Source organism: Haliotis rufescens, unplaced genomic scaffold (genome assembly GCF_023055435.1).
Source record: "Haliotis rufescens isolate VD_foot unplaced genomic scaffold, xgHalRufe1.0.p SCAF_13, whole genome shotgun sequence".
In the NCBI taxonomy this organism is placed as follows: Eukaryota; Metazoa; Mollusca; class Gastropoda; order Lepetellida; family Haliotidae; genus Haliotis; species Haliotis rufescens.
In genome coordinates, this window is record NW_025963813.1 from 25,416,369 (window position 1) to 25,432,080 (window position 15,712).

Here is a 15,712-nt window from a genome sequence, read left to right on the forward strand (position 1 = left end):
GTAGCTAGATTACTCACAGGCAGTGGCACATATGCTTCAGAATAATTCCTCTGGTTTACTCTGATTGGCCCCTGAAACAAACAGGTTATTATGTAAAATAAACACGGTTCTCTTGTGTTGTTCACTGTACATGTTGCATGCGTGGAGAGAAATAAACCATGTACATTGATAGCTAGGCCTTAGATCAGAGCCAAATTAGTGAATGTGAAAAGGGTTTTCGTCATTCTTACATACTTTAATGGCACACTCTGAAATACTATTTTTTAACATAAATGGTGAGTGAGTGAGTGAGTGAGTGAGTGAGTGAGTGAGTGAGTGAGTGAGTGAGTGAGTGAGTGAGTGAGTGAGTGAGTGAGTGAGTGAGTGAGTGAGTGAGTGAGTGAGTGAGTGAGTGAGTGAGTGAGTGAGTGAGTGAGTGAGTGAGTGAGTGAACACATTTACCACTAGACGATCTGACCGGCCTATTTATTATTTGAATCCAGTGATAATGTACAAAACAAAATGGACTATCAGAAGGGGAATGAACAGTTAGAAACAGAAAACACCATTACATATTATACAGACAAACATTTTCTTTTTTTTAAATTCAACTAGCCCCTTCATAAAACTTGCTTCAGGAACTTCATTGTTTAAACACAAGACAAATGAAAGTCTGTGAAAGATCCTACAATGTGTGTGATGTCATAACCAACTAAAGTACTGTCGAAAATGCTAGAAAACTGCTTTTCTGGCTTCATTTAATAAATACGAGTCATAGGACTATAGGAATAGCATATATCAAAATAACGCGAATTGCCCTAATCTAGCCTGTCTTAAATGACACTGTGATTACCGTATTCGACGTAATAAGCGCCCAGGGTGCTCTCAAAAATTAGAAATAGGGGGCTCTTATTAGAATATTATTTTGGTGGAAAAAAACAGAGTTAAAAGGTAAATTTCGAGGTTTATGCTGACGGCCTGAACTGTTTATATACGACAGATATATTTTTCCAGAATTTAATTGCCCATAATTAAGGGTGCATATAACACACGAGTGTGTATTATACACAAATAAATAAGTCTTGTGTACTTTGATCAATCAGAAGGGGTGCTAATTGGGATTGTTCACTAGCCAATATATTAGCAAATATCGCCGGGGGCGCTTATTAGAGCGGGGCGCTTATTACATCGAATACGGTACCCTTAAAATGAACTTTTACAGGTAAAATGATGATAAACTTAGAAAATATTTGTGTGTTGTCATGCATGTATGAAATGGCCTATAACCTGTGGTAATTACCTAACACCTGTCCTGAGGTGATGACCTCACAGGGTCGTGTGCATTCTCCCAGGTGCAAATGTCATGTGTTGATGAGGTAGCAATTTAGGATATGTACTGCATTATATTTGCTTGGAAACATGATGGACTAAAGTACTCATGGAAATGAAAAAAAACTGTTTTGCTGGATTAAATCGACACAAAGCATTACGTAGATGTAAATACGAAATAACAAAACAAATGGAAAAGTACTAGTCTGGTTTTGCTAGTTTTATCTCAGTGCTCTATACAAAATGTACTTTACAGGAGGTAATTTGTAGGCACTTTCAACATTCAAAAATAAAACAGTCCAATTGGACATGGCAGAAACAGGCTATAGGCATTATGCAAATTAGCCTGGAAAAAAGTTATCAAAACAACAATAAAAATAACAGCTATGTTTAGGTACATAATAATAATGACATGTAAGTTGTTGTTTGAGAAGGGATTATGTTCCTTTTACGTTCTGATATTTTGACGATGATTCACTATCCCACAATGCCACTCAACAAATCACTAACCACTCACAAATCACATGCACGTGGGTTTCAAGCACCTGTTTTCACCTGTCGTCAAGGTGTCATAGGTCATGGACATTCACCTTGATCTACTAACACCTGGTTATGTTCAGTTTCACAATAGTCTGTTTTGTTCATATTTTTACACACTTTTACGTGTAAAAAGACATAAAAATCTTTGATACGCTGTATTTGTGCCAAGGCCCAATTAGTACTAATTGAGTTGTTTGAATATTTATATATTTTGTATATTAACTGCATTTATTTAAAATCTGAGAAAATCGAAAATCGAAAAAACAGGTTTTCTTCATTGCGGTGAGTACTTTAGTTAAGAGCTATGAAACGGGGTGATTATTGAAAGGTTGCGGTTTTGGAATCCAGAAGTATTTGTTGTTCTACAGATGGTTTCTTGGGGTAGCATTTATCTCTGCTGATGACGTACATGAATCTGTACTTTTGAATGTTGTGTTATGTCTTGCCACGAACCCTGTACATTTAGCCAAGATAGACACAACAGGGTTGAGCTCACAATGTCTGACTGCCGTACGTAAGCCAACGTAACCGTGTTGTGCCGCCAGCACATGTGTCTTGTACTTTACTGGTTTCTTATTCAGCTGAATTTTCTCAATGAGTTGAACCTTCGTTTCATATGGTCTGAAGTCGACCAATGTCATATATTCCTGTCTGGTCGCCTTCAGACTACTCATGGTTTGGGCGACAGTATCTGATTCCCGGACATGATATTAACTGGCGTTATCCATGACAATCACACTGACGTTGTTTAAAATGGGCAATAGCTGAAGTTCCAACCAGTCTATGAACACATCATCTCCTATCATTTCCTTATGAAAATCACCAGTTTTCTTTTTCACCTCGAAAACATCCATCAATAAGCCCCATATCATGGGTTGCAGCGTGCAAAACAATGACACGATTACCTTTACCATGGGTGCTTTTTGATATTTCAATAACAAAAGTCTGTGAAAAATTATATCCCTTTTTAACAGGCAAAAAGCAGTTTTCTAGCATTTCTGACAGTACTTTAGCCCCCTCATAAAACCAGCTTCAGGAACTTCACTGTTTAAACACAAGACAAATGAGTGTCTGTGAAAGATCCTACAATGTGTGTGATGTCATAGCCAAGACCCTGATGAGAGCTGTCAGACAAAAGTGTTACATGTGTAAGTTTTTATATGCAAGTAGGTGCTGTGATGCATACCTCTATCAATGTCCCTCTCTTCAGGCCATCAGCTACTTCCTCTTTGGATAAGTGGTGTTCAAACTTGGCCTGAAATATACAATGTAGAATCCAATTGTCCTGTCTTCCATATTTTGGAATAAAATGCCATAAAAAAAATGAAAGAAAGAACATATTGCATACCTGCTTGGTTTTTATATTCCATTTTCTTCTATCCTTCTGTCCATGACTTTGATGACCTTCACTTGTCTGTTGACCTTCACTGGATTTGCCACTTCTATTTTGACCTTGACCTTCATCTGACCTATTCCTGTTGCCTCTATGACCTTCGTTTGGAGGTGGACCAGTTCTGGCTCCTGCATGATGATTCGGGTGGTTCCTTCTCCCGGGATAATCCCTTCCGCTGTGCCCTTGATATTGCTGACTAGGGTAGTCTTTACCTTGGAAATGTTGACCTGAAAGGTTATTGCCCTCACCCTGATGCCCTTGACTTGATCTAGGTGACATGCTACGTGGACTTTGTTCATATCTATCATTCCACCGCGGTGCTGGTCCATCTCCAGGATAATGTCCACTTTTATTCCTCCCTCTGCCCCCCCTTCTGCTATCTCCGCCCCCACCCCTGGAACTCCCTCTCGGATTATTTCTCCTCTGATGAGATCTTCCTTGAGGTGACGGGGCTACCCCTCTCTCCACATCTAGAAGGAAGTCAAGGAGACAATGATAATCACCACACATTAACTTGATGACTAAAAAGAATAATTTTTGCTATTAACAAATTGACAAAAAGGTTTGTACTACAACATTATTAATTTATTATTATTACGAATTGTTAGACAAGAGCTGTTTTGACCTTCAGCCATATTATTTCACTGCAAATTGAAAGGATAAAGAAAACATGTTTATTTAGCAACTGCCATGTTGGCTGACAACAATATCATAGTCTCTTCAGTTAACATGGCAGCACAGCTAAGTCAAGGGAAGACATCTCTTCCATTCAATTCTAAAATGAGATTTTCAATGCTTCAAAACCAAAAATGAGAGCCACATGGCACTGTAGCTCACCTGTCTATTTTTCAGAATATATAAAATGTAAGTAATTCCATGCCATGATGGAACATTTCCTGCTGTTGTGTAAGCTATACCAATTTAGTATCTAGCCAGTGAGTGGCCCTGTGCTGGTGATGGTAATTCAATAAACATTACACAATGGCACAATGGTTTGCTTCTGCTTTTTAAAAGCCACATAAACACTTTTAACCTTGTGTTGTTCAATGAGGAGATATTCAGAAGGTAATTATCGGGAAATTCTGTGACAGTAAACCTGGGTGATATATGAAAAATATTCTGAATAGTATAGATAACTTTTAGGCAGATTCTTCTTATTCTTATGATATATGTCAGAAAAACTTCTTAACAATCTTGCTACAAAGGTTAAACAAAGGCATGAAGTCAATGGGGCACATATGTTTACATGTGGTGATCAATGGGGCACATATGTTTACATGTGGTGATCTATAAGGCACATATGTTTACATGTTGTGACCAATAGGGCACATATGTTTATATGTGGTGATCTATGAGGCACATATGTTTACATGTGATGATCAGTAGGGCACATATGTTTACATGCTGTGACCAATAGGGCACATATGTTTACATGTGGTGATCAATAGGGCACATATGTTTACATGTGGTGATCAATAGGGCACATATGTTTACATGTGGTGATCAATAGGGCACATATGTTTACATGTGGTGATCAATGGGGCACATATGTTTACATGTGGTGATCAATAGGGCACATATGTTTACATGTGGTGATCAATGGGGCACATATGTTTACATGTGGTGATCAATAGGGCACATATGTTTACATGTGGTGATCAATAGGGCACATATGTTTACATGTGGTGATCAATGGGGCACATATGTTTACATGTGGTGATCAATAGGGCACATATGTTTACATGTGGTGATCAATGGGGCACATATGTGTACATGTGGTGATCAAAGAGGCACATGTTTACATGTGATGATCAAAGAGGCACATATGTTTACATGTGGTGATCAATGGGGCACATATGTGTACATGTGATGATCAAAGAGGCACATATGTGTACATGTGGTGATCAAAGAGACACATATGTTTACATGTGGTGATCAAAGAGGCATATGTGTACATGTGGTGATGAAAGAGACACATGTGTACATGTGATGATCAAAGAGACACATATGTGTACATGTGGTGATCAAAGAGACACATATGTTTACATGTGATGATCAAAGAGGAACATATGTTTACATGTGGTGATCAAAGAGACACATATGTGTACATGTGGTGATCAATGGGACACATGTTTCCAGGTGATGATCAAAGAGACATATGTGTACATGTGATGATCAAAGAGGAACATATGTTTACATGTGGTGATCAAAGAGACACATATGTTTACATGTGATGATCAAAGAGACACATATGTGTACATGTGATGATCAAGGAGACACATATGTGTACATGTGGTGATCAAAGAGACACATATGTTTACATGTGATGATCAAAGAGGAACATGTTTACATGTGGTGATCAAAGAGACACATATGTGTACATGTGGTGATCAAACAGACACATATGTGTACATGTGGTGATCAAAGAGACATGTGTACATGTGATGATCAAAGAGGAACATATGTTTACATGTGGTGATCAAAGAGACACATATGTTTACATGTGATGATCAAAGAGACACATATGTGTACATGTGATGATCAAGGAGACACATATGTGTACATGTGGTGATCAAAGAGACACATATGTTTACATGTGATGATCAAAGAGGAACATGTTTACATGTGGTGATCAAAGAGGCACATATGTGTACATGTGGTGATCAAAGAGACATATGTGTACATGTGGTGATCAAAGAGACATGTGTACATGTCGTGATCAAAGAGACACATATGTGTACATGTGGTGATCAAAGTGACACATATGTGTACATGTGGTGATCAAAGAGACACATATGTGTTCATGTGATGATCAAAGAGGCACATATGTGTACATGTGGTGATCAAAGAGGCACATATGTGTACATGTGGTGATCAAAGAGACACATATGTGTACATGTGGTGATCAAAGAGGCACATATGTGTACATGTGGTGATCAAAGAGACACATATGTGTTCATGTGATGATCAAAGAGGCACATATGTGTACATGTGGTGATCAAAGAGACATATGTGTACATGTGATGATCAAAGAGACACATATGTGTTCATGTGATGATCAAAGAGGCACATATGTGTACATGTGGTGATCAAAGAGACACATGTGTTTACATGTGATGATCAAAGAGACATATGTTTACATGTGATGATCAAAGAGACACATATGTTTACATGTGGTGATCAAAGAGACATATGTGTACATGTGATGATCAAAGAGACACATATGTGTACATGTGATGATCAAAGAGACATATGTGTACATGTGGTGATCAAAGAGACCTTTGTTTACATGTGATGATCAAAGAGACATATGTTTACATGTGGCAATCAGAGAAGCGCATATGTTAACATGTGATGATCAATTGGGCACATATGTTTTTATGGGATGATCAAAGAGGTATGTATCTTTACATGTGGTGATCAAAGGCCACAGCAAGTTGGAAAATACACCAACACATGTATTTGATATACCAAATACTTACTGTTTATCAGATGACATCATACAGCAATTTAGAAAAATGGGAATTCTGTGAGCAAATTGTAGAGATATTATTGCAGTCTACGACTTGTCTGAAGCACATGTCTTGTGAAATAAATGTCTTCTGGCCTAGCAAGATTAGCTATTATACTGGTAATAATTTTAAGACTAAAATATCAAGTTTGGGCCAGTCGACTTAACATTTTGGCACAAAGTGACAATGGAAGGATCATCTATCAGTACCACCTGTATTCCGGGTCAAAAGTATAAATTCTGCAACCACTTTTTGATAATTTTGCACACAATTCTGTGAACTTTTAAGCCTGGTTTTCGTGTTGCACCTGTTTGACTTGTGGCTGGCATGTTTCGGACAAACTTATTCATGCCTAGTATAGCTTATTAAAGTGAATCTGGCTATCACTAATGTAAACATATAGACGAGTTCACTTCAAAAAGAAATCTGGATATTGATTCCATTTAACTATTTTTCAAAACGTAAAATGCTTAAAGATTGATTGTAATTTTTTTTCCATGTAACACAAACGCCTCAAATAATTATTTGGAATGATTTAATTAATACAATGCACAATTCAGATAATGACTGTTCGTTTCAGCAAACTTATGCAACCTTTACACATTTAAAAACATCGCTCAATCTGTAAGTTAGAATGCTGTACATTTCTGCTTGAGTGGACATTTCTGCAAATATTCCGTGACCGCAGAATCACAAAATACAGCGGGGACTGATCCTTACAAAATGCGATCATCATAGGCGTGTATCTACAGTGGACAATGGCGAACCATGGACAATGGTCAAGATGTTTACAACAGACAGGCAGACAGCATGCCATGACACTGGCTCACTTGAACCTTCTTCCGTTCAGGTGAGTTGAAAATGGCTGACCACCCTCAATGCAAAACCATTGTGTTCACATCACTTGCAAGCCAAATTGTTTTACTACTACACCCGTAGAGCAAAGCATAAAATGATGGAGATATGAGCTGCTCTACAGACTTACAATAAATTCCACAAGGTCAATATAAATTCTTAAACAAGAAATTACAGAGAAATAAACTAAAAGCAAACAAAACATCAATAACCAAACAAAAGATGTTAGTCAACCCAAAATACAAATAAAAAACAATTATCTTTAAAGAGATTTCCCGAGATATATCTGACAATGATATTAGCTAGAATAAAGCACTACAGTTAAAAGCCCAAGCTAAGCTATGCATAATATGACTACAGGACTATGGTAGACCACCCATCATTGCCAAAAGTCCAAATGGAAATGTTACCTGTGAGATATTTTCAGATATCAAAGTAACTTATATCAATCTCTAATTTAACAGATAGATGAATGATATATCCTATGATATCATGAGAATAAATTATCCATATCCATGAGAATATGATCCAATCACATATAATAAGTTTATGCAGATAATATTGATAGAAACTGAGGATATTAAACTGAAAAAAGGACTACTTGGCCCCCATATCAGTGTGTTTCTCCCCTCCGACTCACCAGCCAGCCCTCTGTCACTTTCCTCAACATGGGATTTCCTTTCTTTCTGTGGGGACTGCTGGACAATCTGACCTTCAGAGTCATCTGGGAATCTTTCACGTTGGCCATTATCCTCATACGTTATGTCTGCAAACTGATGGAATCTGCCTGAATAGCCATAGTCCTTACTCGGTTTACTTCTGTCCTGTAATTCTTTCTGATATCTTTGTTTTTTCTTTTGTTTCCTGGACTGTTTTATTTTATGAGAGTCACTGCTAGCAGCATCTCCATCATATTTCTGATCCTGATCATGAAAGCCTCCTTCTACAAAATGTGGACTGTCCTCTGCATACTGGAAATTAGTCATATTACCATCCCTTTCACCACAATCCTTCTTCTTGTGCTTCTTCAATTTGTCTTTCTTCTTGAAAGGAACATCAACCTGCTCTTCCCACCGGCCCTCTCTGGGCCCTCCTTCAGGACACCATCTGTCTTGATACTGAGCATGCATGTCATCCACGTCCTGAAACCTTTCATCTTCTCTTGTCTGGTTCCCATAACTGCTTTTCTTGTTCATTTTCTTCTTATTGTCCTGTCTTCTACCACCAGCGCCAACACTGTTTACAAAACTACTGTAGCAGTCAGTCTCAACATGTCGTGTCCCATCTCCTGTGGCAGTAATTGTCAGATTCATGAACCCTCTGTCCTGCACAGTTTCAAATGACCCGCTATCTTCAAGCATATGCATACTCTGATTAGAGGACTCGGACTCAGAATGAGATCTTCTGACATCTTGCGTAGAATATTCTCCTGGCTTTTGTCCACTATGACTGGAGGAATCTGATCTGTCTGTCCTTGACCTCCTGAATTCCCTTGATCCCCGCGCTCGCCCCCTTCCTCTTCCTCTCCTGCTACCCTCATCAGAAACTTGACCTCTACCACGACCTCTGGTCCTTCTCTGATTCCTTATTCTGTATCTCTCTTCATTATTATCTTTATCATCATCATCAACATCATCCATAAACTTGCCTGACATCCCAGTGTTGTCATAATAAACATGCCTTGAACTGTTACCATCATCTAATTCATTCCTAAAATATGCCAGTGCACCTTCTACAAGAGCATCCTCTTCTCTACTTCTCTCATGCCTATCAAATCTATTGAACTTTTTACCCTCCCTCTTTCTCCTGCCAACCTGATGCCGCAGATCCCCTGGGTCCTCATCTACACTCCCATCATCAAAATCCTGAAGTTGTTCCACGTGCTCCTCGTCAGCGGCGTCTCTCGCAGGGAAGTCTTTGTTCTGCCTCTTTTTCTTCTTCCTGTTCTTCTTTCCTGGTTTAGTATTTCCTGCAGCAGCATCCTCTCCTCCCTGTTCCTCCCCCTCCCCTTTCACCTCCCCTTTCACCTCCCCCTCCCATTTCACCTCCCCCTCCCCTTTCACCTCCCCCTCCCCTTTCACCTCCCCCTCCCCTTTTACCTCCCCCTCCCCTTTCACCTCCCCCTCCCCCTCCCCTTTCACCTCCCCCTCCCCTTTCACCTCCCCCTCCCCTTTCACCTCCCAGTCCACACTTTTCTCTGTGGTCTTCCTCAGCAGATCACTGTAACCCATTCCCGGAGGATTCCTTGACCCTCTACCAGACCTTTTCCGGACACATTTTCCTGGTGAAACAGATCTGACACTGCTTGAAGACTTTGGTCTTACATCGCTATCAGCACCTACAACAGCTTCCTCCAGTTCACCTTCTCCACAAGTGTTGTGCTTTTCTTCAATTTTCTTTTCTGGTGTAAAACCATCCAGTGTTAGAAGTGTTTCACTTTGAATTTGTTTTGCAGAATCTGATATGTTTATCTTGTCAGTATGTGAGGACTCTATTTGTTTTAATTCAGTTGTGTTCTCTGTGACAAGTTCTTTGGCTTTGCCCTCTTCAACAGGAAGTATTCTCAAGGCATCCACCTTGGAGTCACACAAAACATTGACTTCGTCTCTGGCATCAGGAACATAATCTGGTTGTTGGCTCTCCTGAAGTAAAAGGGTGTCAGAAATGATTTCAATCTCAGATTCCTCATTCATTTTAGTCCCCACCATGACCGACGTCGTCTCCCCTGCAGATTCATTGAGTGCTGCATCCTTTGTACTGGACCTGACTTCATCCCCATCACATGCAGACGCAGCAGCAGGAATGTGGAGATCAGTTGTCGTCGCGGGCCCAGTTCCAAAGGTCCCTTCTGCTTCCACATCCACATCATGTCCAACATCAGCAGGTAATAGCGATGTTGAAGAATGTATATCAATCTTGGTGACACTGTGCATGACTGTGCATGTTTGTTCTGATGATGGAGGGCAATGAGGGTCAAACTGGGCAGATGTGTCTGGTGCAGCACCATCACCCTGTGTAACCTGGTCTGTGGTGACACCATCAGTGACAATCACTTCTTCTCCACTGTTGCCCTCACACTTCTCTTCATCCCTTACTTCCTCTCTTCCTGAGTCTTCCGTCTCTAGACCATCACCTTCCTTACCATCCATTTCTTCACTTCTTAAAATTGTAGGCTGATCATCTACTATTTCTTCTGTAACAGTATGTGGTTGTGATCCACCTGCGGCACAAATGTTGTTATTACCCCGGCATTCTACATCGGCAGTGTTAGTTGCATCAACAGAACTCACAACAGGGTTATCTCCCTTAGCATGCACGTCACAGTTATGGTCCTCAGGTCCATGCAATAGGGTTGTGTGTCCATGCAAACTTGTGGTTTCAGAGTTACTGGTTGATCCATCATCAACCACATCAGACATCAGATCATCATTACTGTCCTTACCTGATCTTGCTGATGTATCCAGCTGGGATTTACCTGAGACATCTTGGATATTTTTCCCTGTCTTGCTTGACTCTCTAATACTGATAGATTTAAGTTGCTCCTCCACATCTTCAACATCAGCTATCACTTCTGGCTGGTCACTTTCAGAGGATGCCATGGACACTTCTGGATCTTATCTTGTTGACACTTAAACAGTCTGAAAAAAAGAACAGTCAATATTTAATAGAACTACAAGGCTTTGCCACTCACCTGAATTTAGGATTTACTACATAATGACAACAAAGGGTTATCAACTCAACTCATAGCGTATTCCAGTGAGTTATTTTATAATCAACAGCCAAATATGATTTGTTTCTAAAATGTCAGGAAGACAAAATTTAAAATGTAGATGTAACATGCTTTATCCATGTGAAAAGCAGATAGCTAGCCAGCATACACGTAGAAATGGGACAATCTATGAAGCTAGCCAGCATACACGTAGAAATGGGACAATCTATGAAGCTAGCCAGCATACACGTAGAAATGGGACAATCTATGAAGCTAGCCAGCATACACGTAGAAATGGGACAATCTATGAAGCTAGCCAGCATACAGGTAGAAATGGGACAATCTATGAAGCTAGCCAGCATACAGGTAGAAATGGGACAATCTTTGAAGCTAGCCAGCATACACGTAGAAATGGGACAATCTATGAAGCTAGCCAGCATACAGGTAGAAATGGGACAATCTATGAAGCTAGCCAGCATACACGTAGAAATGGGACAATCTATGAAGCTAGCCAGCATACAGGTAGAAATGGGACAATCTATGAAGCTAGCCAGCATACACGTAGAAATGGGACAATCTATGAAGCAAGCCATCATACAGGTAGAAATGGGACAATCTATGAAGCTAGCCAGCATACAGGTAGAAATGGGACAATCTATGAAGCTAGCCAGCATACAGGTAGAAATGGGACAATCTATGACTCTAGCCAGCATACAGGTAGAAATGGGACAATCTATGACGCTAGCCAGCATACACGTAGAAATGGGACAATCTATGAAGCTAGCCAGCATACTGGTAGAAATGGGACAATCCATAAAACAAGCCAGCATACAGGTAGAAATGGGACAATCTATGAAGCTAGTCGGCATACAGGTAGAAATGGGACAATCTATGACGCTAGCCAGCATACACGTAAAAAAAATGGGACAATCTATGAAGCTAGCTGGCATACAGGTAGAAATGGGACAATCTATGACGCTAGCCAGCATACAGGTAGAAATGGGACAATCTATGAAGCCTGCTAGCATATAGGTAGAAATGGGACAATCTATGAAGCAAGCCAGCATACACGTAGAAATGGGACAATCTATGAAGCCTGCTAGCATACAGGTAGAAATGGGACAATCTATGAAGCTAGCCAGCATACAGGTAGAAATGGGACAATCTATGAAGCTAGCCAGCATACACGTAGAAATGGGACAATCTATGAAGCTAGCCAGCATACACATAGAAATGGGACAATCTATGAAGCTAGCCAGCATGCACGTAGAAATGGGACAATCTATGAAGCTAGCTGGCATACACGTAGAAATGGGACAATCTATGAAGCTAGCCAGCATACAGGTAGAAATGGGACAATCTATGAAGCAAGCCATCATACACGTAGAAATGGGACAATCTATGAAGCTAGCCAGCATACAGGTAGAAATGGGACAATCTATGAAGCTAGCCATCATACAGGTAGAAATGGGACAATCTATGAAGTTAGCCATCATACAGGTAGAAATGGGACAATCTATGAAACTAGCCAGCATACACATGGAAATGAGACCTTGTATGAAGCTAGCCAGCATACTTTGTTTGTTTGTTTATTTAAAGGGGCACTGATCTAAAGCGATTCCCCGGGACTGGTTGTTGCCTTTGTTATTGTTTTTTACCCGGATGATACGCAACGCAACTGAGTGTGACAAGAGACTGGGCTACCGTCTGCAAGGACAGCTAAAGAAACTTGGAGGCAATATTTGTTTTACCTATTTTTGAACACTGATTGGTTAACCGTGATCTATAAAGATTTCGACAAAGGGCGCATGTTAATTAATTTCTTCAGCCTAAAAAAACGGTGGAGTTCATCGGATGTTGTCATTTGGAAATACCCCTAATTGTTATAGTCTAATAATTAAAAAAAGTATCCATGCAGTGAAAGTATTTTCGGATTTCGGATTGCGTCGATAATACGATTACAACTCCCTTGTTGTCATCCACGTTTTCTGGTATAACCCTACACTTGTGTATTTGATGCTCAGTTAATGAATGTATTACGGGTATTATTAGAGGTAGCACCACTCAGATTACCTGACAAAGGTTCCCATTTGGCATTTATAGTGTCTGGGGTAATTATTCAATTTAAATACAGGTTTGAAGTGAAGTGAAATGTGTGTTATGTAATATGCACGTGGCAGCCCAGCAAGAGATGAATGATCAGTTGATTTACTTTTTTGTAAATTAACAGATCATTCCTAGTCATCAAAGTATTAACAGAAATACATTGATTGATAAATCACTGTTATCTTGCACAGTGGATATGTCAAAAGTAAATGTTTACATGTCTAGGTTTACTAAAACAAAGGGAATACAGTCATATCGTGGCGTGAAGTGCCGATGTAAAAACACCATACTTTGTTCAAAGGGTTAACCGATAATCCGTTGATTGATTGTTCATTGTTATCTAACTCAATGAATTTCTTTAGGAACCGTGGAAGTTATGAAAATAGTTGTCACATGGGTTTTCTCAGCCGACCTTTGAGACTTGACACCTATGTGAAACACCTGAAACAATCTAAGTGATAAGTTGAGAAACAAACACAGGTTATAATATCTGAAACGATATATTTATTTTAAAATATTTGATTGTTACAGAGACACGTGACATCAAATAGGTTTCTTTGTACAGCTGCAGACGTGTGGGATATTGTTCCTTTGTGTGGATATTCACAGATACATTCCTCGAACAAGGAAGCTGCCTAAAATTACACACATAAATTTGGTAGGTTGCAATTATGATATTTGCATTTTGTTTTCCTTTATTTGCTGTAGCATTGGACAGATTCATTCTTGTTCCTCTACGTCTTGGTTGGGAAATTCTTCGATGTGCGATAGACAGTGTTTTCACAAGTCTTTTCCTTTGTAAGCGTGTATATATTACAGTCAATTTGTAAAATGTGATTCTCTCAGGCAATTTATAATTTCATTTTGACTGAAAAATCTGTCCATTTCTTTAACAGATTGACTAAAATTGATTAAGACGATCAAAAGGGCCTAAAAACATCACAATAGATTATTATGTAGGATTAGAAGCCAAACAATATAGAAATGTACTTTTCATCGAAACAATTTCAGTCTCTTGGAATTCGTTGTCATAATAATACAGATGGATATATTTTTCAGTCAATTTGTAAAATTACTGAATATTCCGGCGTTTAATAAATTTCCAAAGTGAAAATTTTGCACATTTTGACTGTAAAAATATAAACACGATAAAATAAGCAATGCTCAGGAGAAATATTTACTTTGTGTTGCAAGTCAAAATAGTGTAAACGAAATCGTGCTACCCACAATAATACCTACATTTCCTTATTATTTCCAAAACTGTATTTCATTTTGTCGATCAATGTGACCACACGCCCTTATACTATCAATAAAAGTGACAAATGCGCTTACGAATTGCGCAGCACAGATAGTGAACTAGTCTGCTCTATCATCCGGTTACTCACGGGAAAAAACAATAACAAAGGTAACAACCAGTCCCGGGGAATTGCTTTAGATCAGTGCCCCTTTAAGCACTCAGCAATATTCCAGCTGTATGACGGAGGTCTGTAAATAATCGAGTCTGGATCAGACAATTCAGTAATTGACATCATGAGGATTAATCCACGCAATTGGGATACGGATGACATGCATTAATCAAGTCAGCGAGTCTGACCACCCAATCTTAAGAGTCACCTCTAACTATCCAACATAAATATTTACAAATACCAAACTGTATTCTTTTAACGCCTTGCTGCAAGAGAAGGCCAACGTTTAAAGAAATTCAGTAATACAGGTTTGAATTATTATTTCTTGACAAATATCTTGGGGATGAAGCTTGCGCTTGAAGTGATGTGTTTACACTCAGACACAGGCGATGGCAGCTTGTTAACAGCGTAACTATCCTATAAGGCCGGTATGCCCCTTATTGTTGATTAGCGTAGCAATGTCACAAGGGAGAAAACGCATCTCAGAACACAGGAAAGTAGACTTTTCGTAAACGTTCCTCACTCTGAATTAACAGACCTGAAGCTCTGAAGTGTTCAGTCTCCCTGTCACTATATAATGTATTGCACCACCAAAACACATAATCACAATCCACCACACGCACCTCACTCAGACTCGGTACCAGGCCTGTAATTTTGTCACGATTGTAAACTTATAGTCAGCAAGAAGACGGAAGATGGGGCAAAATAATACGCCTAAGTACTTGACGCGTGTGTGAGCATAAACATACCGGATTATCAAATTATGCACCTTCGTTTCAGGAAACGTCAAAATTGCCCTCTGATTTCGCTGTCACGCATTCTGCTGAACTGCTTTCAGTTTACATATACCGCGATATTGCACGAGATTAACCAAGGGAAGCCA

The 15,712-nt window shown here is 39.4% G+C and overlaps 1 protein-coding gene across 4 annotated transcripts in view; it reads right to left on the reverse strand.

Annotated features, from left to right (window-relative positions):
- LOC124110798 (DIS3-like exonuclease 2) overlaps window positions 1–15,712 on the reverse strand; it is a 69,649-nt gene extending 53,937 nt beyond the window's left edge. Inside the window, exons 1-5 of one of the 4 annotated variants that reach the window (XM_048394344.1) lie at window positions 15,579–15,712; window positions 11,084–11,246; window positions 3,197–3,711; window positions 3,035–3,103; window positions 18–71 (exon numbers count right to left, since the gene is read on the reverse strand). In XM_048394344.1, coding sequence (XP_048250301.1) covers window positions 18–71; window positions 3,035–3,103; window positions 3,197–3,711; window positions 11,084–11,207 — 762 coding nt within the window. In that variant the 5' untranslated portion in view covers window positions 11,208–11,246; window positions 15,579–15,712. Of the gene's footprint in view, window positions 1–17; window positions 72–3,034; window positions 3,104–3,196; window positions 3,712–8,248; window positions 9,616–11,050; window positions 11,247–15,578 lie in introns of those variants that run through there. The other 3 variants (XM_048394342.1, XM_048394343.1, XM_048394341.1) reach the window with 3 other exon arrangements.